The sequence below is a fragment of the Eublepharis macularius genome, chromosome 10 (genome assembly GCF_028583425.1).
Source record: "Eublepharis macularius isolate TG4126 chromosome 10, MPM_Emac_v1.0, whole genome shotgun sequence".
NCBI classification, from domain to species: Eukaryota; Metazoa; Chordata; class Lepidosauria; order Squamata; family Eublepharidae; genus Eublepharis; species Eublepharis macularius.
Genome location: NC_072799.1, coordinates 87593690 through 87615587, shown reverse-complemented (window position 1 = coordinate 87615587; position 21898 = coordinate 87593690). Strand labels below are relative to the sequence as shown.

The 21898-nt window shown below is 43.2% G+C and overlaps 1 protein-coding gene across 2 annotated transcripts in view; it reads right to left on the bottom strand.

Annotated features, from left to right (window-relative positions):
• KDR (kinase insert domain receptor) overlaps positions 1–17412 on the bottom strand; it is a 70653-nt gene extending 53241 nt beyond the window's left edge. For both annotated transcript variants that reach the window (XM_054990298.1, XM_054990299.1), the window contains exons 1-6: positions 17213–17412; positions 11961–12051; positions 10312–10508; positions 8454–8596; positions 6432–6600; positions 3987–4135 (exon numbers count right to left, since the gene is read on the bottom strand). In XM_054990298.1, coding sequence (XP_054846273.1) covers positions 3987–4135; positions 6432–6600; positions 8454–8596; positions 10312–10508; positions 11961–12051; positions 17213–17279 — 816 coding nt within the window. In that variant the 5' untranslated portion in view covers positions 17280–17412. The remainder of the gene's footprint in view (positions 1–3986; positions 4136–6431; positions 6601–8453; positions 8597–10311; positions 10509–11960; positions 12052–17212) is intronic.
• Between the last annotated feature and the right edge of the window lie 4486 nt (positions 17413–21898).

Sequence of the window (21898 nt, the reverse complement as noted above, 5' to 3'; positions counted from 1 at the left end):
TTAGTAGATGCATTGCCCTCCTTGGCAACTGCTTGACCTTTGCACTTGACTGAATCAAAGAGAGTCCAGTAGCACCTTTAAGACTAACCAACTTTATTGTAGCATAAGCTTTCGAGAATCACAGTTCTCTTCGTCATGCATCTGACGAAGAGAACTGTGATTCTCGAAAGCTTATGCTACAATAAAGTTGGTTAGTCTTAAAGGTGCTACTGGATTCTCTTTGATTTTGCTACTACAGACTAACACGGCTAACTCCTCTGCACTTGACTGAGCATCTTGTAGTTTCCTGAATACTACAATGTTCTTACATTTGAGGTGGCTAATCCAAAATTCAGAGTTGTTATAAATAACTTCCTGTGCGCATTTCCATGACTGGAGAACAAAACTTGATAGGATTGTTAATTAGAAGGTTGCAGGGTTGAGAAAAAAAATGGATAGACATCTGGACTCTTGACCATTTAGCAACAGACAATGCGGTAAACTCATGATGAATATATTTCTCTTACAATACAAGCAGATTTTCAATTTTTATACAATTGTATCCCATTTAGTATCAAATTACAGTTACTGATTTGTACAAGATGTGAGCTAGTATGGCTCAGAGATTGGAACAGACTAGTATCTGGGAGTTCCCAGGTTAATTCCCCATTCACCATGCAACTCATCAGGTTGTTGTGTTTTAAAGATAAACTAAAGGAGGAGAGAGAACCATCTACACAACCCTCAATTCCTGGGAGGAAGGGCAGGGATAAAACATACTAAATCAATGAGGAAAACATTTATTACAGAATGAGGAGTGCTGTCTTGTAACTATAAGTCACATTTTAGTGCATTGCCTTTCGATTTCAAGTAATAAAAAATAGATGACCGAGGGGGAAAAAATTATGTTAAGAAATTTAGACGAGGGAACAAAACTACTCCATAGATGTGTATTATGTGCCAAAGAGCTGGCCCTGGTAAGCCTGCACCATAGTGAAAGATGTCAGAAGTATGTTTTGGTGCTGCAATTACTAAAGTACTCAATTTTGTACCATGTTGGCAAAGATGGTTAAGCAATATACATTGATCCAGAGGAGTTAGCCGTTTTAGTCTATAGTAGCAAAAATAGAAAAGAGTCCAGTAGCATCTGAAGAAGAGACCTGTGATTCTCGAAAGCTTAGGCTACAGTGAAGTTGGTTAGTCTTAAAGGTGCTACCGGACTCTTTTCTATTTTTGCAATACACATTGAAGACAACTTTTGAAAGAATATGCTGCAAAACGGTCAGCTAGATCAGAAAAGGACCACATTTTATTAAGGAAGCACTGAGACTATGTCTTCAAAGGTCTATGTCTACAAATACAATCATAGGAGAAGTTTAATGATAACAATCTGTGACACCTTAATGTGTAACATCTGGGAGCCTGATCTTGTTGAACATGTGAGTACATTGGGGATTTTGGGAACAGAAAATGGGCACCACCACAAAATTGCTGTCATGGGGTACTCATCATGCTTAATCATGAACACTGTTTGTGTAGCCATTTATCCTTTGCTTTAAAAGTGGAGACAAACAAAAGAGGTTTTTTTTAAAAAGCCTCCAAAGCATCCTCTGAAACGATCGTCCCCTGCAACGCTGATTTTAAGTCGTCTTCTTACAGAAACTGTCGCCTAAGTCAAAATCTACACCACTGCTAAGTTCAGCAGCCTTGCACAGTTCCAAAGACTGCTGGTTGATAGAATATAATCAACTATTTCCTCTGCAGGAACTGATGCAATTAAAAACGCTGCAGATGTGTTGGCTTTCATGAAGCATTGAAAATGTTACCTCATCTGCAAACCAAGAAAAACATTTAACTATTCTGTTGGTATAGAGTGCAAGACATTTTCCACCAGAATGCAAATCTCCTAAGCGATAAGCACGTAGTACCATGGCTAACTAAGAAAAAATCTTTGTACACAATAAAGCATATTGAAAACTCTTATTTAGTAATACTTTCATTAGCAATCTTTATAAAGTCACAAATCTTAAAGACGCAGAGTATGCCAATATCTTCGTTTTCCTATCAATATCTGCGAGGCAATCAAGATAAAATCAATCAATAAAGAGCAGCAACTAAGGACACAGGATATATACCTGCTATAGTAATCATCTGATTACGATAAAGTGCTGAGTGCTTATGGAACCATTTTAAGTCATTTTCACATTTAACATTTTAAAATATATAAAAGTGACCGGTGCCTGTTCATTTAAAGTGACAGTGCCATGTAGAAAATATTAGCATACCAAGTTAAAAAGACATAATATTGTTCAAAACTCATATGTATGCCAACAATTTTTGTTCATTCAAGTAAGAGTTCAGTGAGTCCAGTGAGGATACATCTCCAACTTGCTCAGCTTTGTAACTGCACACTTATTGCTTAGGTTATTTACCATGAACTTCTCTTTTGTTTCAGTCAGAATTCAAATCTCAGCCAAGGCAAAAGATTCAGCTATTTACAGTTTTGACTTCATACAAGGTACACACTAGTACTTCATCACAGGATATTATTGTCCTTGACGCTCCAAGTTGTGTGCTGCTATGAGCTAAGTACTTGTGCATCTTATTCACTAAGCACTTGTGCACCCCATGTGTGGGGTAACAAGAGATTGGAGCTGACATATGGTGTACATCATACTTGAAGAGCACCATTGCTTTTTGAAGAACTGGGCAATCCTCCGAAACTTACATGTCCAATCATGGGCAAATGCACAGTATGTAACACAGAGAAAGCTACACACAATCAGATTTGGCATCTGAGCATGTTACGCTGCAAACTTGACATTCAAGTTATTGTTACTAAGGGTCAGATGAGACGTGACAGCGTCATTGTGGCTGCTTCGGGGGTGCTGCTGCCATTTTAAAGTCATTTAAAAATGCCAAAACTGTCAGATCCTGACTGAGCCTGGAGCACGGCGCTCTTTCCCCCCCCCTCCCCCCCCCCCCCGCCCATTCCATGTGCTGAAATAGTTGCATCTCCCTCGGTCCTAATTGAGGTAAGTGGCTTTCAGTCTTCGTTACAATCTAAACCATCTAGTTCTTCATCCTCAGTCTGGGCTACAATGCCATTCTTCGAAGAGTTATTTTTTACGTGTACTATGGATAATAGTGCTTACAGACACTTTTTGTACTTGGCAATGCCTTTAACCATTTGACAACTATGTCCTGTCAAATTCTGGCGGCATCAAAAACACCTTTATGATCTTTTTTGCTATGTGCAGGTTTGCAAGGGCCAACTCTTTAGTCCATCCATATATCTGTGGAGATTGTCCGGGCCCTTTCACCTCTATTACTCCACGCAAGTACTATGCCTTTTGCCTCAGTCATCATCACCACATGTGCAACAACGTAAGTCAAAGAAAAAGAATTGGAGATGCGTCTTATTACTATGAAACTCCATTCCTCATTTTGCCATAAGGGGCCAACAAGTCCCTTAATTTGGAACAAGAAACACTGATATTTGAAAATATATGTGCATACGTATGTGCTGTGTCTAAAATGTATGTGTCATTAGCAATGTCACATTTTTATCTTCCTCTTCCTTCAAGGAGCTCAAAGTTTTATCAATTTATCCTCACAACAACCTTGTGAAGTTGGTTAGACTAAGAAAGTAACTGGCCCAAAATAACTCACGGTGCAATCCTAAGCAGTTATGCCTTTCAAAGCCCAATGACTTCTTCTGAAATCAGAAGAACTGCAGTGCCAGTGAGCTTTATGACTGAATGGAGACTTGAATCATAGCCCAACATTTTAACCACTGTAGCACACCAGTTCTGATAAGAGTCCAGATGTCTACCCACGTTATGTTCAACCCTACTGCCCTCTCTTTAAAGATCCTGAGAAGTTTTTCTCTGGACATGCCTACAGGAAGTCAGCCACAGGGCTAAAATGGATTTTTGAAAGTTCAAAAGAAAACTTAAAAACAGGCATGTTTCTTTCAAACACATACTTCTTGAAAGGTAAATTACCTTATTTGTTTTGCTTGATGGGTAGTCCCACTCAAATTCAATTCCCACATTCAGTTCTGTCCTTGCGGTACAATTTAAGGATAGCTTCTCTCCTGCAGCTAGCTCTAGTGGGTGAGGAGGACTTATAGTGAGATCATGAATTTTATAACCTGAGAGGGAAAAAACCAGACACAAATAAGTAACCCAAACACTACATGATGAATTGTAGTAAAATAGGTCAGATTGATTGACAGGGTTGCAGCTAGAGTCCCCCCATCTAAGCTACTTGGTGGTTTTTATGGTTTAGACACCTTACCCACCTGCCCACCCAGGAATAAAAAAGGACACACACATAAGAATAACCTTTTAGCATTTCATTAACTCTTTAAAATAAAATATAAAGCAAATAAACTCTTTGAAAATATATATCAGTTTATTATGACTTGATTTGCCTTCTCTGTCCTGTAAGTCAGCAAGAAGCAAAAAAAAGGAAATGACAGTCCAGGTAAGAATCCAACCTCAATCCCGTGAGGAATAAGGAATGCCCTTCCCCCAAGAGGCCGCTTTCCTTTCTTCTTCTTTTTTTCTCTGACGTAGTCCACACTCCTGGCAGTTTCCAGTATAAATAGTTTGTCACTATGGACTATTTTCTCAGCTCAGCAATGTCCTGAATCTGGGAGAGGGAACTCCTCCCATTGGAACCAACAAAACTCTGCCTAATTCAACTAACCTGGCCTAGGGAGTGAGTGGGTTGGATCTAGAGGAGGATTTCTTCTGTGAACACAAGGAGGGTTAATTTTTGCCAATTCCCTCCTCCCACTCCTACAACTCAGCTGTCACACAGGAGAAGTTTTTTGGGAAGAATTTTGGGCAGCAGTTGGAGGGACAGAGAAGTCAGATTCCATAGAAGGAAATCCCTTATGTCCATGGAAATTACCACTGCATCCAACCCAGTGGGAGGAATAACACACTTTAAAAATGCCCTCAACACATTAAGGGAGAAAGATATTCTCTCAATCAAGTCAGTTGGGATTCTGTCTCCACAGAAGAATGAAGGATACAATCTTCTGTGGCTTCTAATTTTGTGCCCAAACCTGCAGAGGGGAGATCCTCAATCTTGTGCACACCCTTTTTCTCCCTCCTGCATCTTCTAAAACAGGGGTCCTCAATGCCCTTGGGCTCTATGGTGCCCCACCAACATCTTTCCAGGCCATCCTACAAAGTGTTTTTAGAAAGTGGGTGGGGACAGGTGGCCGGCAGGGCTTCTGACAGGCTGTACAGATTTTTTAAAATTTGCTTTGGCAACAGCTACCATCCTTACTGAATTACTGAAGGTAAGCTGTGTATATGCAAGAAAATGTTCCTAAACAGTATGTTCATTTTAAAAACAGCCTCAACCTGAAATGTTTAAGTGTTTCTATCAGAGTTATGCATAACTTCGCTCTTTGACATTTTATGGTTAGCTCTGTCTCCCATGGCAGCCATTTTGTGGTTGAGTGCACCACTCTGTGTCAGAATTTCAAAGATGCCCACAGGCTTCTAACAACAACTTCCAGTTGTACAGCAAACTGCAGTTTGTAGCAACATCCAAACCACACACTGGTTTGCCTTCTTTCTACAAACCAGGATTCCAAACCAGGATTAAATCCGTCTGGCAACCTGGTTTGCAGGGAAGAAAGAGAATTTGTATTTCAAATGTCATGACAAATTATAGTTTGCCACGAAAGCAGATCAAGCTGCACGTAAGGGAAAGGTCATTCTAAAGGGGTCGCTGTGTTAGTCTGTTGCAGCAACATTACTCAGGAGTCATGTAGCACCTTAAAGACCAACAACATCAGTTTCAGCATTAGCCTTCATAAAGCAGAGCTCAGAGGATAAAATGGAGGAGGGGAGAACTATGCTGTAAAACGATTTGGATACCCATCGGGGAGAAAAGTGGTGGTATAAATATCTAAATAAATATCTAAATAAATATATTGGATGAAAATGTGAAGAGTTTCCTGTTCAAGTCTTTAATATTTTAACTTCAGAGAAAATTATCCAAGATAAGGCTCTATTAGGCAAACACCCTGTCCAATTCTATATGAGCCTAGTCTAAGGAATGGTGAGGATGTTGCTTTTGTCTCCATAAAGCCAATGTAACCAATGCTCTTGTAGATTATCAGATCGATATCACCCCTCACTCACTTATAGGAAACCGTGAGTTGGATCCTATAACTCTCCTCCACCAAGTCTTTCTTCGACAGAGAAAGACTCCCTCCAATGGAGATGAGCTTTTTGGGGGATGGAGAAATACTTTCCCCTCCAACAGAGGAAGACATTTTCCAACCAGAAGCAATTTTCTTTGTTGAAGGCAGTCTCAGTTGAAGGGGAGTCGTAAGACAGGACTTGGCGGAACGGAGTCATAGGACCAACCCGATATATCAGTGACCAATAAGATACCCCAGACAGCAGGAAATGTCTTACCAATCACCACCACAATGAACATCATGGACTGATAGCTTTCATCATCGATCTTAGCTTTGCAGAAGACCATGCCCACATCGCTGATCAGGCTACTGGGAAGAGTGAAACCTTTCTGATCATCCCAGAAAATTGATCTACCGTCAGGAACAAATATTTTGTCTGGATATTTCTGTATAAATACCAAAACAACAATCAGTTATACTCTTATATTGGCTAAAAAGTTCAGAAGAATATAAGGGCCATTTTCACACTGCTTACCAGCCATGGAACATTGCACCAAGCCCCCGGAACGACAGCGTCTTCCTGGCGCAATTTCGCGTGAGAACTTCTCATGTGAAATTGCGCCAGGAAGACACTGTCATTCCGGGAGCTTGGCACGATGTTCCATGGCCAGTAAGCAGTGTGAAAACGGACAGGGAGTGATCTAGTCCCTAGCGGCAGCCTCCTTTCCCATTCCTGCATGTGATCCTATGCTGCATGCTCTGTCTTGTAAACATAGTAGAGGGGCTCGATAAGGCCTTAGATTTTGCAGGCTTATGAGCCTGATCTCTACATCACTCTTATACATCAAATTACTAATGAGGTTTCATGTGTAACACAATTTGCCATTTCGAAGAAAAAAATTATCTTCTCAAGCATTTAATGGTCAAATGATCACCGCAACTGGCTCCTGCTCCTCAAACTGGAAATAAACTTTGGTTTGATATGGAGTACCTCTAGGCGCTTTGAGAAATCCTTAGGAGCCGTAGGGCTTTTAGGTGCATCAATTAGAAGGGATTATTGGCCATTCTGATGATATGAAAGAAAAAGTTTAAATGTTGCATTCACTATAAGAAACAAAGGCTATTAATTGGAAAAGAGTGACCACAGCTATTCATAACCATGATGCTATTTATTTTTTGGACTCTTGTTAATAACGGCTTGGAGCAGCTATCAAGATATGTGTCATATCTCTCCTACACTCTGGGAAGACTACTTTGAAAATATATTTGATAAATTATATATGTATCGATGCTTGCAGTCAAAATAGAAGAGCCAAATATATGTTTTGTACCTGGGGTCTTACATGGGAAAAAAGACATCAATATTTTTTAAAAAATGAAGCCCCTCTCCCTCAAAACAATTAAAACCCCAGGAAGCAATTTTAAGTCCTCCTGATTTCATCCATATGTTACTCTCCTTATGAAATAAATGGAACCTAAAAATCTAGATTGTACCTGCATTCAAAAACTAGTCCACAATATTAGGTGTTCCAGGGATATTACAAGATACTCATGTTTGGACTTGCTTAAAATTTTCAAAGGAAGGGATCCTACTATTTCGTGTGTAACCACCAAGAAAATATTTGGCTCACCCCTTGTTCTACAGAACATTTAAGGATATAAGGAGAGCCCAGCTGGATCAGACGAACACCTGTCTAGCGCCGCATCCTGATTCCTAGAGTAGCTAACTAGCTACCTTTGGAAAACTCACAAGCAGGTCATGGAAGTGAAAGTCTTCCACTATTGTTGCCCAGAGCAAGCGGTATTCAGAAATAGTCTCAAAACATCCAGGTTCCATTTAGCACTCCTGCATGACGGAGATGTTCTGCCGGGCCTTTGACTAGGAGCCAGCATTTTGTCCCCTTTTCTGACTGCTATGCCCCCTTCTGCAACTGCCTTGGGCCTTTATCATGGCAGTCCCATGGTTTTATAGTAGTTTTGCAGTTGTCTGGAATTGCTTAGAAGCACCTGGATTTTAGCTGTAAATTGGTTATGCTGTTACGATGTTTTGATTGTATATTTTTGTTGTAAGCTGCCCTGAGCCGCCTTGCCGGAAGGGCAGGGTATAAGCTGAATAAAATAAATAAATATATAGCTAATAGACATTGACAAATATCTCAGTAGATTTTAGTGAGTGCATTTTCTAGCCCAATGAACGTGCTACAAAAGCATCATTTTCATTTCATTTTAATGTAATGCCAGTTTGATAGAGAGAACAGCTGAGGCAACTAGCAGAAAGTAAGAAGTTACATTGACTTACCGCATACAGTGAAACATTGAGGTTCGATGTAGACCCAAGACACGGTATTATCACAGTTTTGTTTCCAGTTATATAGACAACTCCAAGTTGATCACTCATTGAGGTCAAAAATGGAGATCTGTAATCTAGAAGATCTGTAAAATCTAAAAGATTTTAAGAGAAATACTATTAGACTGCCAAAACTTTTTAAAAGTGTTGTAACAGAGTGACTCCACCATGAGAGGTTAGAGCTTATTACTCACAGGGTGAAACACAATGGAACTTACCAAGCTTGTGAATGTGGATTCAATCCAGATTAACAGTGAAAGCAGAGTTACTCCAGTCTAAGCCCGTGGGCAAATGTACTGCTAATGTAATTTCCACCCACAATTTGCCCATCACACCAGTCCTGTATGTTCCCTCCCCCTCCCCCGGAATATCATTTTGGGGAGATCAATGAGCTACAACAGGAGTAGGGGAGGCAGAAAAGCTCTGTTCCACAGATGGAAGCGTCTTCCATAAGTGGACATTGAGTCTGAATTCAACTTTATGTCAATAAGAAGAGTGTTATGACAAAGTGGCACTAAGAAGGAAGGAAGGATCCATTTCCTGGCAGAGAGTAAGATGGACAGAAGTACTTGTGGGAATAGCTAAGATTTTCTTGATAGGATACTTTGAAAACCTAGCATGTCACAGACCTACATTATCCTCAGTATCTTTCTCTGCACATACAGAAAAGCACCATTGTTTATTTTCTTGTTACCCATGTTGTCCTTTTCTACTAGGCAAATACTCATATCCTGATACATGTGCAGAACTAAACGTAGATGTTGTTGTATCATCTGTATTTTTATATGTTACTTTACATTACAGTATACTATATTACCTGTATGAATATCAGTATGACCTGCCCAAATACACACACTAAGAATAATAACCCAGTTCCATACAACCTTTACTGAGAGATGCTTACACAAAAGGATTTCCCTACTTGGATACTGCACTTATGTAGGAAAAGTGGGCATTCAGCAGGCACAAGGCAACTCCTAACAAATATCTATTTTACCTTCTGAGTAAGTAAGGTTGCCAACAACTTGGAGAAAAAATGTGCTGTCCTGTTTATAGAATCTTAAAGGGAAGTTTTGTATGAGGTGATGGTATTTACATCCATACCATGAAAAGCTTCACCTGTTCATTTCTATACTTTAAGCTTCTATAAAAGGGGACAGGATTTTTTTTCCCTCCAGGTTTTTAGGCAACTGTATATAAAAGTGGTCGGAAGTGGCAACTGCCACTAGCTGCAGGTACAGGCGGTTTTCTAGAATGAAGTGAGCAACAGAAATTGTGTGAATTCGCCCCATAAGCTACTTGGAACAGGAAAGGGATTAATTTGATCAGAGGACAGAACAAGGATCTGACCCCAACACTGGTCTAATCCTTCCACCGCAATATTTTATCCAGTTCACCATGTTGATTGATGATGCCAAGTACTGAACCATTAAGCCATTATTTTGATGTGCAAAGCCCAAAACACCCATTAGAAGGCACATTTCAGAACACTGAAGAATGGAGAATGCCTTTGTAAGCAAAGACTCTTCTCACAGAAGATAATAAATAGCTCTCCACAGGCACTTTAGAGAACAGTCTTTCAGTCTAGTCTTATGCATGCTTACTCAGAAGTAAATTCCACTGAAGGTAATAAGGTTTGCTCTCGAGTTAAGGTGCCCAGGAGGAATGCTGCCAAGCTGCCTAATCCTACAGTATTCCACAGGGCTTCCTCCGGAGCAAACTAGACATAGCATTTAAGCCTCAACTTTCAATTTCCCAACCCATTAAATAGGAAGATATCCATAGCATACCAAATAAGGTAAGCACTTACCTTGAACATACACATAAATGCTTGACATTGTGTGGTTGTCTTGGTAAAAGCACTCGTAGGCCCCTGTATCGTTGCTTATTACTTTTGTAAGTGTGAGCATCTTACAGTAGATGTTGTCAGTGCAGTCCGTCACAGCTAATCGGTTTTCAGAACTACTCTGGTTGTTAGGCCAATGCCATTCCAAAGCCCTTTCACCGCTAGAGACAGGAAATTGAAGAAGTTTGAGGAAACAAAATCATACTGCAGAGTTATTCACAGAAGGGCTGGTTCACACAGGGAAGCACATCATATGAGGAATGCAGTATGAAGCGCTAACCCGTATGTGTGAAGTCACTTCAAGACAATGCTGTTAAATTCCCAGCATGGTGCCTATGAGCACAAAGGTGTTTGCTGAGATGATTCTGGGTGACCACTTCCTTCAACCCCAAACAAAGCCTCCATTCTGACTTCCCTCACTGAAGCAAGTTCTTCAGAACAACCTAGGAGACATCACCTTTGGATGTGCAGAGCTGGGAATCCACCGCCTCCATCAGAGGAAGATGTTTCGCTTGGAAGCTCCCAATATTTTGAACTTCTCAGGCAGACATTTTGTGCTGGTGCCCCTCCACCTCAAAATTCCCAAAGAACTCATGGGGTAAATAAGATTGGGGACCCCAGACGTAGACAGCAGCCAGCTGTTAACAGTGCAGTCCGATGTAGAATGACTCCAATCTGGCACAGGGGCTGCCAGATGAAAAGACAGGAAGCTGAGTGGTAATCAGAGTAAATCTGACTTGAGGTGAGCCAGTACATGAGTTTGCACACGTACAGGTTCACACTCAGCTACTACCAACACACATCACCCGAGTAACAATTAATTAAATAAGATGCCAGGTATGACAGCATTGTGCTCAGCATTGCCTCAGTTCTGCTCCTTTTTGCTGACTGCTACTTCCGAGGGCTGGAGAAATGTTGAGTGCAATAACTTGCATTTTGATTAATTGGTCATAAACGGGGAGATGCAGGAGGAGACAAGAGCAGCAACAATACATCTCCTGTAACGTGTGGCTGACATTTTCTGAGTGATTGCCCTATTAGGGATCAGAAAAGAATTCCCCACCTGTCTTAGAGCTGTCTAAGAAACTATGTGGCCTGCTTGTCTTGCTCACTGCAGGCGGAATCGTTTTGCCAGGCAAATATCTTTCTGCAGCATACAAGCTCTCTGCTTCTGGTACATTGTGGTCTGGACTGCGTAAGTGGATCTGTGGGTGAGCTGGTGGATGGTCCTGATTTGCAGTGAAAAGTGGTCACCAGAGGATTTCGGGTCTGTTCTGACTCCTTAATTCTGAAAGTATACAAGGAGCAGGCAAGGCAAAGCATGGTTGTTTCTATTGGCTGTAATGCACCAGTGAATTTCATATGGGCGTAGATAGTATTGTCCTCCTCTCTTTTCTTCTAAGACTTCTCAAAGTTTACTTTAAACACCTGACTAGGTGACTTCTGGGATGTTTGGAGGACGCCGGGATCATTCAAGGTTTCTCTGTTTAGTGTGTGTCACTATGTGTTATGCTCCCTGAAAGCACAGAAATCACAGTGTAGAAGAAGAGAGGGTGTTTGGGAAAGACAGACTTTGTACAAAATAGTCATTCTCTGCCATCCATATAACCTACCTGCAAGTGATTTGTAGCGTCTCATTTACAGCTACGGTAAGGACAGCTTTTTGGATGCTAAGTGATGGCGGATCCACTGTAACTGGCAAGCCTGCAAAACAGAATCAATCACTGGACGTGCCAAAGAGCGAGTGGTGCTCAGTCATGACGCAATTCTAGCAAGTCACGTGTAACTAACCATAATGGTGACTCTGGAACATGTACCTGATCCATGACAACAAAGGGGAGTTCATGGAAGTGTCTGACTTCCATGCGCATCTGTGCATTTAAGGGGTTAAACGGTGAAGGGCAAAGCACATCATACTGAAACGCATGAGCTCTGTCATAACAGGAAGAATGGGCAGATGGTCATAAGCGAGCAGCTCCGCTCTGCAATTCAAAAAGCTCGGGTGGAGTTCCTGTTTTGTTGCCTTGCGAACTTCAAGGTCCAGCTAAAGGATGTTGGGACATTGTAATGAAAAGACCCTGCTTTCATAGGATGATCTCATTCTTTAGGGAATGATTTAAGCACTCCTGTTACCAAAAAGTGTACTTTTAAAAATACCATAATTTGCCAATATTTCATATTCAGTACTAGGAATTGTTCTAAGTAATACAAGCACTAGGTCTCTTGACTTAAGCTTAGTTGCTCATGTTTGTTAATGTGCTTTCTTTCTTACTCAAGACGAGTGTAGCAGGCTTGAGAGCTTAAATTAATCTGGTCCCAGAAATCATCAAGTGGGTAGAATTAATTGTGTTCCAAAGAGCCCTTGTGTCCCTTGAACGGGCTTGGGAGTTTGCAATGAGGAGATCGGCAACAACTTATGAGCCTCCTTAAACAACCGCTTGTCCATCATTACTAGTCTTGCTTTTCTATACACAACCAAACAGACACCTTCCCAGATATCCCAGGACAACAGTAAAGACCAAGAGGCCACACTACAGTCTCATATTTATGTTATCTTTAGTCCACCTTTCTCACTGAGATCCAAGGCAGATCACACTGTTCAGGCACCACAGAATTCACCCCAGAATTCTTTGCAACACAAAGGGCAAATGATTACAGGTCCCTCCACAGAAATTAGTAGCATGGAAAATATTCCTTAAAAAGAGAAGGCAGTATTAAACAATATTCTGATCTAAGACTGGGTGGTTCTTTTATAAAAGCAGTGCTTTGTCTCAGACAGTTTTTAATGCCAGGAATAAAAATAAGACTGTATCTGAGCATGAGCAGAATGCATTTCTATCATCAATGAATAACTATAGACTATGATCCTACTTCTACAAGTAGATATATGTAGACTTCCAGAACAGAGAACATGGCTTCCCTACACTTGAGAACAAACAACTAATTTTTTAGAATCAGGAATTCACTTGGGGACTCCGTTCAATTATCAATATTAAAAGAAATCCAAACACTGATAAAAACCACAGAGAACATGTATAGAAGAAATAACAGATTAGTAAAACTTGACTATCATCTCATTACCAAATCCAGAGAGCACATAAAGAATCCATTGGCATGTCTGGGGTCTGCTATTTAAGAGAACAATTATTTTCTATCTGCTTGTAAAAAAGAGGATCTAAACTTGATAGATTATACTTGAAAGTATCCAAAGCCCACACAACCAGCCTAGGATCAAGCTAGATGGATCTCTGGAGCTAGTGGTGTGAAACGAACTCACATCCATATCACTTCTTGAATCATTTTAACCAGACAGACTATACAAGATTTATTAACATGATTAAATATTCTCATTTTTGCAGTCTTGGAAGGTTGTCTATTAAATGAACTTTGCAACAAGTGAAAGTAGCTAGCAAATAATACTGGATATATATTTTCAATGAAAAGCATCAGTTTTGTTCTTCTATTATTCCACAGGCTCACCTGGATTTTCCAGTATGTGCCAGACTATATTGGTTAAATAATCTTAAAATTAAGGATATAGTGTCTTCCCTCATGAAACAATAGAGTTTAAGAAAAAAGCCCTCTTGAATAATTCAGTTTTGCATCCCTGGTGGAAAGCCTGGAGAGCGGGAGCTTTAGATGCGTCTTGATCACCTGCTGAAAGGTCTGATACAGAAACGGTTGCCAGCCTCCAGGTGGTAGCTGGAGAGCTCCCGGAATTACAACTGATCTTCAGGCCATAGAGATAAGTTTGCCTGGAGAAAATGGCTGCTTTGGAGGGTGGACCGTATGACATGATGCTCCGCTGAGGTCCCTCTCTCTCTAGGCTCCACCCCCCTCCCCCAAATCTCCAGGAATTTCCCAACATGGAGTTGCCAACTCTAGATACAGAAGGCACTTGTAGAAACCTTAACCCTCTCCCTCTTTGCTGGCTCTCTGAGAAAAGAAACACAGCTTTGGTAGTTATGATCAAACCAAATTGTGATACAAATGAGCCAAATGTAGATGGGCCAATCAATACAAATCTCTCAAATGTCATTCCTCAATCAGTTTGTAAATTCTGCTTTCACACAGAACTGGATCTATGGAAAATAAAGTACACTAGACAAAACTGAAAGGACTGTCGCAGATTTTCCTCTGCAGCCAGGTGCCCCTTGATTTTTTTTTTTAATTTTTAACACACACAGCACATTTGAATGGTTACAATAAGGCACTTTGCATGTGGGGCCTAATTGAAATCATTACAACAATCCTGTAAGGTAGGTCAGTATTATTAGTTCCATATTGCCGATGTGAATGCCGAGGCTGAGAGTGAGTCGCTTCCTAAAGCGATTGTCTTAGAAGGGGGTTAGGAGTGCACGGTACATTACAATTGCTTAACACTATATTTATTATTATTATCAGGGCTTTTTTTCAGCAGGAACGCGGTGGAACGGAGTTCCGGAACCTCTTGAAAATGGTCACATGGCCAGTGGCCCCGCCCCCTGATCTCCAGACAGAGGGGAGTTGAGATGGCCCTCCGTGCAACAGCGCAGAGAGCAATCTCAACTCCCCTCTGTCTGGAGATCAGGGGGCGGGGCCACTGGCCATGCAACCATTTTCTCCAAGGGCAACCCACTGAGTTCCACCACCTCTTTTCCCAGAAAAAAAGCCCTGATTATTATATTTATTAGGTCAGAAGCCAATAAAAGTTAGCCAGGACTAAATGCCTCTAGAACAGTCTCCCAACTAGCTTAAGGGCATTCATTCCAATATAATTTAGGGGCTACCAATTTCACTGTATTGTGTCCCAAGTAAATTCTACTAATCTCAGGAAACAATCTGAACCAGGTTTACTCAGGAGTAAGTCCCATTTCATTCCATGGGACTTACTCCCTGGAATTTCTCAGGAGTGTAGCCTCAGTCAACCTCACAGCAGGCAATGAAACTCATTTATTTCTTCGTATCACATGAGTTCAGGAACAGGAAATAAGCAGGTAATAAGAATGGCTCCAAATGCACCTTTGTGTCCCAAAGGATCTCATAATCTAAGTAAGGGTTAGAGTTAGACAAGCAATATTACAGGAAAGGAACATAAACTACTATATACAGAAAAGTAAATAATAAATGAAAAACTGTATTTCACAAAATCAGAAATGAAATAACCAAGGGACCTAATTTCTTCCCATATGATCGCGTTTCCTTGCATATGGGAAATTTAAGGGCAATATAAAATGAAGAGAAAGGGAACAATGCTTTGGGCTGCCACTGGAAAGAAAGACAGGGCATAAATGAAGTAAATAAAATAAAATATCTTGATCCTCTCCTCATGGAAATGAGAAATTTTGCATTTCATACATGCAGTTTACAAGACATTATTACCAGTGATGCAACTCTTAAGACAGCATTAACTCCACAGTAACGACTGAGCAACTATAAACGAGTTACCTACCCCGGTAGACAGACACTTGACAACTCAAGTGATTTGTCATTTTCATACAACTGCTACTACCTCATTAGCATGGATATACTGTGTCCCAGGGATCTACTTGATTCCCTCTGGCATTGGAGCAAATCTCATCACAATTAATTAAAGGCCATAAGAACCTACAACCTCCTTCCTTCAGGCAACTTGGAAGGTTGTAGAGTTGAGATCTGATCAGTTTTTGTTCAGTTGGGTTAAGAGGGTTTTTGTCTTTTTTTCTTTTATAGCTCACATAACCTCAATCCATTTTAAATGTGCATTGCTGCTAAATATTGGGCACACAAATAAACAGTGGCCTCATTTTCCCCCTTTGTGTTGACTTGATGACCTTATGATATAGCCCTAGTTTTGGTATCAATAAAGCAACAATCCTGGGGCGTTCTGATGACTGGAGTCAAACTTCTAAAGCCACTTTAGGCAAGACACGGGTCCTACATGGATAACAGCCATCAGAAACCATGTACATAAGGCTTATGAAGCATCCCATATACATCGGTGGGATTATATATGTATTAGGGTTGGATCAGCCAGCTTTTTGAGCCATGAAAAAAGGGTAGAAGAGGTGGCTATGGTGACTAAAGGGAACCTCCACATTCAGAGGCAGTCAACCTCTGAATACCAGGGTCAGGCGGTAACAATGAGGGAAGGCTTCAACCTCAACGCCTTGATTGCTGGCCTTCCGTAGAGACTGGTTGGCCGCTGTGTGGGCCAGAATGGTGGACTAGGTGGACCACTGGTCTGATTCACTGGGGCTCTTCTTATGTCCCCTTGGGCCACCAAAAAGACTCTACTGGGAGCCAGGGGGCATGTATGGACAAAAGGCACATGGGATACGGGCTGGAGTAAAGTTGGGAATTCCCAAGATCGAGCAAAAAAGTTACTTTTTTTTTAAGTAACAAAAAGTAAAAGAAACATTTTTCTCTGTCTCATGCCCACTCAAGAAGGAGAGACAGCAGCAGCCCCCAAGGGTTGAACTCTTAAGCCCAGAGTCGCATAATGGCAGTACCAGGCTTGAAGCCGGAAAACTCTGGGTTCAAACCCTCTCCGCGGGCTCCTGGGGCCCTGCCTCCCCTTGGGATCAGCCTCTGAAGCGAGACGCACCCATCCCCCCCGCGCTCCTCCTCCACCCCAGCCAGGCGCTGCACGGGACGCGGGGTCGAGCCTTTCCCCCTTCCCCGAAGAGAAGCGCCCTCCGCCTAAGCGCTTCCCTCCACGCGGCTCGCCCGCCTGACAGCGGGATGCGATTCGGCTCCAAGGCAGCGCCCAAAGGCGACAGTCGCTGCGTTAGGCGATCTGCCGCGGCAACTAACAAGGATTCCTCTCGACGTTCCTGCGACGCATTCCCGGGGGGCTGAAGAACGAAGCCCCCGGCGACGGAGCCGCGCGCGCGCGCTCCCTTACCCGAAAAGACCAGCCGCGGCTCCGCAGCGAACCAGAAGAGGAGGCTCAGGCCGGCCGCCAGCGCCATCGCTCCTCGCGGCGAGCGCAACAATTCCAGACGCGCCCAGCGGGCAAAACGCGGTCGCGACGAGCACCCAGACGGGCCAACGCCGCCGCCAACGCGTCGCAGCCGGCCAGCGGAGGGAGCGCCCGGCCGGACAACGGCGCCCGACGCCCTTGCAAGCGCCACCAAGCGCAGAGCAGAGCCCGCTCCGTCGGGCGCACTGTGGACGCTCAACGCAGACCAATCCCCCGGCGCAGCGCCTCTTCTTCGGGCGGGAGGAGGGGCTGGGGACGCCGGGCCCGCCCCTGGGATTCCTCTGGCCGGGGAGGCCCTCCGGGCTGCTGAGCCGTTGCCCGCCCGAAGGCCTGGCTAACCCCGAAGGCCCCGCCTCTGGCCCAGATTTCGCCTCACACGCCCAGTCTTTGCAAGCCTTGGTTTGGAAGCCCAGGTGAGCCTGATCAGATCTCAGAAGCTAAGCAGGGTCGGCCTTGGTTAGTGATTGCATGGGAGACCTCCAAGGAAGGCCAGGGTCGCAGGGGCAGGCAATAGCAAACCACCTCTGTTAGTCTCTTGCCATGAAAATCCCACCAGCGGTTGCCGTCAGTCAGCTATGACTTGAGGGCAGGATTTCATTTGCTTCACCCTGACTTGGATAGCCCAGGTGAGCCAGATCTCGTCAGGGAAGCCAAGCAGGGTCAGGCTTGGTTAGTAATTGGATAAGGGACCTCCAACCAAGACCAAGGTTGCAGAGGCAGGCAATGGCCAATCACCTCTGTTAGTCTCTTGCCATGGAAACATCACCAGAGGTTGCCATAATTCCACTATGTCTTGAGGGCACTGTTCACCTTACTTGTCTTTGCTATGGTTTCATCATACTCTGTGCGGAAAATGTGTGGGGCTGTCATCTTATCGCCTTCACTCCCCATAAGGTCTAGATATATTCCTCCTGAAGCATTAAAACGGGAAACATACATCTGAAGAGATATTTACACAAATCCTTCTGCAGAATCTTCTCAGAGTTTCGGCTAGAAGATATTAGGGATCTGTGGTAAGGATGTGAGGTTTGTGTTGAAAGGATCTTTGACTTGGCAGAGCTCATACCTGGACATCTCATTAGTCTTACAGTGCTACTGAACTGGACATTGCTCATCTACTGCAGACCAACATGGCTTCCCACCTGAAACTGACACAGATTTTATAGGAAAGGATTCTGGACACCAACCAACCAGGAATCCTGTTGTCAGAGCACATATCAACACTTTCAGCTTGCATTCTGCAACAGACCCAGACTGTGGTTATGTGCCAAAGACTGATTCAGGTGACTGAAAATGGGATGCAGTGGTTGAAGCATCACCTAGGTCCAAATAGCTGCTTGCCGTGAGACTCCCTGGATGGGCCGCTCAATCTCTCTCAGCCTAATGTAGCTCACAGGGTGGATGTGAGGATGAATGGGGGTGGGGGGAACCGTGTAGGCGGCCCTATGACCATTAGAGGACAGCAAGACAAAAATTCACTCAATAGAAATAAATATCTGAAGAGGCAGGCCCTGACCTGGATCACCCAGGCAAGCCCGATCTCATCAAATCTCGGCAGCTAAGCAGAGTCGGCCTTAGTAAGTAATTGGATGGGAGACCTCCAATGAAGACTAGGGTTGCTGAGTCAGGCAATGGTAAACCTGTTAGTCTCTTGCCATGAAAACCCCACCAGGAGGCACCATAAGTCAGCTATAACGTGAGGGCAATCTCCACCACCTGAAGAGGCGATGGGGCTTCTGCAGCTCAATACCCCCTCCCATCAGAATCAAACCATTGGTCCATCAAGATCAGTGTTGAGGCTCTAGCACTGAGCCGTGGCTCCTCCCTCTTTTCTATTCATAATGCTGAGCACATTTAGCAGAAAAGGAAGTTCAGGGTTTTCAAAAGTGGAAATACCCTGAATGTTAAAAATGTCCCATTTCCCAGAATTATCAAGGCAACTTGGCTTACCTCCGTAACAAATGTACCTTGTATCGACATACAAGAACCATTTGGTGGGCATTACGTCTCCCATTTTAAACACATACCTTTTTCAGACTGTTCTATCAGGATGTCTTGGACCAATTAGGTATTAATTTTCTGCTTTCTATCTAATATAAAAATGCCGTAAGTGTGGGGCATGTTTTACACACACACACACAAACGTTTCCAGTTTGCAGGATTTTCTAGCAGAATAAGTGTTTTTGTGTATCAGGTGGCATGGATGCAGTAGTGCCAGAACAATTTCGACATCCTGGTCAGTCTCAAATGTTTTCTCTCTATATAAATTAATGACAACTCTTGGTTCTAACATGGCCGAATTTTGTGTGATGAGCATTCTGCAAATGCGTTCAGTCTCAGAAGGTTGCAAAGGGGCAGCCTTGTGAGTCTGTCGCAGAAAAATAGGACAAAAATCCATTCGCACCTTGAAGACTAATATTTATTCCAATATGAAACAAGCTCATAGTGAAAGAAATGTTGCGAGCTTTCAAGGTGCTACTGGAGGCTGGACTTTAGTCTCAGAAGAGATTTCCTGTTTCTTAGGAATGGGATTTATTTCTAAAATATGGAGCTTGAGTTCAGTGGGTTGAGAAAGAATGAGCTGTGCATCTCCTATGAGCTAACCTGCAAATTCACTATCTTCTGTTTGTACATCTGTTACTTCAGATGCCGAAATCTCATTAAAGCCAATGTGCAGAAATCTCTGGACGCTTCAAGGCTGGGCAGGGAATTAGAAGGGGGCTGGCGGCTCCCAGGCATGCCCCATGCACTTTCCCCCACCCCTGAGCCAGTCACGACTTATCTCTCCAGCCCAGCTGAAGGAGTCTGGTCAGGAGAGCCAGCCAAGCAGCAGGAGCAGGCAAGAACAAGCTGCCTTTCTTTGTTTGAAACAAACTGGGAATTGGTAGGGAGATACCGGCAAGACATTTGCAGATTAGCATCGATATTTCTTCTGTGTTCATTAGGCAATATGAATAACTTCCCATTTACAACTTTATGATAAGCCACAGAAATATTCAGGGGGGCATTCTTATAAAGGGATTAGAGATAGAGTATAATGGATCACATTCAGAAGGGAAATTGCTTCCACATGGTACCGTACTGCAGTATATCCCAACGTTTAGTGTAGTGCAATGCAATGCCTCCTACCTTTGTGAAAATGAAATGAAATCCTGCCTTCAATCACAGCTGACATATGGCGCCCCCTGATGGGTTTTTCACAGCAAGAGACTAACAGAGCTCGTTTGCCATTGCCTGCCTCTGCAGTCCTGGTCTTCGCTGAAGGTCTCCCATCCAATTACTAACCAAGGCCGACCCTGCTTAGCTTTTGAGATCTGACAAATCAGGCTCTCCTACCTTTGTACCTGCCTAATGTGAAGCCCTTAGACAGTTTGGTTGCCTTAGACCAGTGATACTCTCTCAACGGCTCGGGAACCTCTTTGACGTGCCGCCTACGGCTCTTGTGCCCCCTGCCCCATGCTTCAGGAACATGGGCAGTTTCTTCGGAAAGTCTTATAATGGGCCAAAGATAACGCGAACAGCTTTCTTTTTAAAACACAACTCTGTTTCCCATGGTGATGATTATATCAAGGTTATGGAGACAGAGGGTTTCTGTGTATGAGGCTGGATCAACATGTGCAGCTGAATGTGGTGGTGGGACCGTTGCAAGCTAGCCCACAAAACAAAATTCATTGTAAGCATAAAACTTAGCAAGGAGACAGCTTCGAACAATCCCTTCTCCTACACAGCTAGAGTAAAGCTTGAAGGGAAATTTTAATATAGAGAAGCATTTTTTTTAACATCCCACTTAATAAAGCATCCTGGAGATCTTGAAAGCTTGCCCACTGTTTTCTGGCATAACTCTTGACTTGTAAGCGCTTTCCCTTGCCACAAGTATGCACGGCCTGGCTAAGTTTAAATGGTCAGGGAAAGACCTCTCTGCGTGTTCAGAAGAACTCTAGTAATTCAAAGGTGATTATTTCTATATATCATTATTTGAGGCAATATACATTGTCTTAGAGTGTTCTTTGTCTTCGCTGGCAGTTTTTTGTTTGCCTGGTTTTCCAGTTCTGTAATCCTAGCACCACTACATTGGTGTCCAAAGCTGCACCCCTCCCTCCCCCCCCCCACACACACACTTACCAGCGCCATTGGGGGTGATGTGGCAGTGGCCGTAGCAGTGGCAGCCCAGGGCTGCAGACGTAGGGGCAGTTTCCACACGGCTTACCTGAAGCCAGGCCATGCCGCAACGTTGCGGATTGTGCCGGGGAAAATGTGAAATACCGCGTTTTCTCGCATGAGTTTTGTGCGATTAAGAGTTCACCCGTCAAGGAAATATACTGCACTAAAGCAGATGTCTCATCATAGGGTTTTCATGATAAGACATAAGCAATGTCCTTTGGTCTCATCCAGGGCTTTTTTTCTGGGGAAAGAGGTGGTGGAACTCAGTGGGTTGCCCTCGGAGAAAATGGTCACATGGCTGGTGGCCCCGCCCCCTGATCTCCAGGCAGAGGGGAGTTGAGATGGCCCTCCGTGCTGCTCGGAGGCGCAGAGGGCAATCTAAACTCCCCTCTGTCTGGAGATCAGGGGGCGGGGCCACCAGCCATGTGACCATTTTCAAGAGGTTCC